Consider the following 1,199-nt stretch of genomic DNA (forward strand, 5'->3'; position numbering starts at 1 on the left):
TGTGTCTATGCGTGTGTGTCTATGTGTGTGTGTCTGTGTGTGTGTCTATGCGTGTGTGTCTATGTGTGTGTGTCTGTGTGTGTGTCTATGCGTGTGTGTCTATGTGTGTGTGTCTGTGTGTGTGTCTGTGTGTGTGTGTACCTGGAAGCACTGCTCGGCTGACAGAATCATCTCCAGCTCGCTGTCTATGTGTGTGTGTGTCTATGTGTGTGTGTGTCTATGTGTGTGTGTCTGTGTGTGTGTCTATGTGTGTGCGTCTGTGTGTGTGTGTCTATGTGTGTGTCTGTGTGTGTGTCTATGTGTGTGTGTGTCTGTGTGTGTGTACCTGGAAGTACTGCTCGGCTGACAGAATCATCTCCAGCTCGCTGTCTATGTCCTCACAGATGCACGCCTTCACATAGCACATGGTGGCCAGGTTTCCCAGCGTGATACACATCTCCGGCGCCAGCTCCCCGTTGTGGAGTTCTCTGTTGACACACAGACACATAGATGACACACATGTTGACACAGACATGACACACACAGACACATAGATGACACACATAGACACATAGATGACACACATGTGACACAAACAGACACATAGATGACACACATGTGACACACAGACACATAGATGACACACATAGACACATATTTGACACACATGTGACACACACATAGACACATAGATGACACATAGATGACACACATAGACACATAGATGACACACATAGACGACACACATAGAAACATAGATGACACACATGTGACACACACAGACACATAGATGACACACATGTAACACACGAGACACACACAGACACATAGATGACACACAAGGACATATAGATGACACACATGTGACACACGAGACACACACAAACACATAGATGACACACATATGACACACATGACACAGAGACAGAAACAACATGACAGACAGATAGACACACATGATACACAGATACAAACATGACACACACATACATACACATACACAGACACACACATACACAGACACACACACACAGACACACACACCCACACACACACCCACACACCTGAACACGTCCAAAGACTCCCTGTACGACTCGATGGCTTTGTCCACGTCTCCCTTCCCCCCCCACACACACACACAGACACACACACACACACAGACACACACACACACAGACACCCACACAGACACAGACACACACACACACACAGACACACAC

General features: G+C 47.0%; 1 protein-coding gene across 1 annotated transcript in view; it reads right to left on the reverse strand.

The window, feature by feature from the left end:
- LOC101849810 overlaps positions 1–1,199 on the reverse strand; it is a gene marked incomplete in the record, with an annotated part of 29,232 nt that overhangs the window by 5,198 nt on the left and 22,835 nt on the right. The window contains 2 exon segments of the mRNA XM_005111497.3: positions 326–467; positions 1,044–1,096. Coding sequence (XP_005111554.2) covers positions 326–467; positions 1,044–1,096 — 195 coding nt within the window.

The sequence above is a fragment of the Aplysia californica genome, unplaced genomic scaffold (assembly GCF_000002075.1).
Source record: "Aplysia californica isolate F4 #8 unplaced genomic scaffold, AplCal3.0 scaffold01067, whole genome shotgun sequence".
Lineage (NCBI taxonomy): Eukaryota > Metazoa > Mollusca > Gastropoda > Aplysiida > Aplysiidae > Aplysia > Aplysia californica.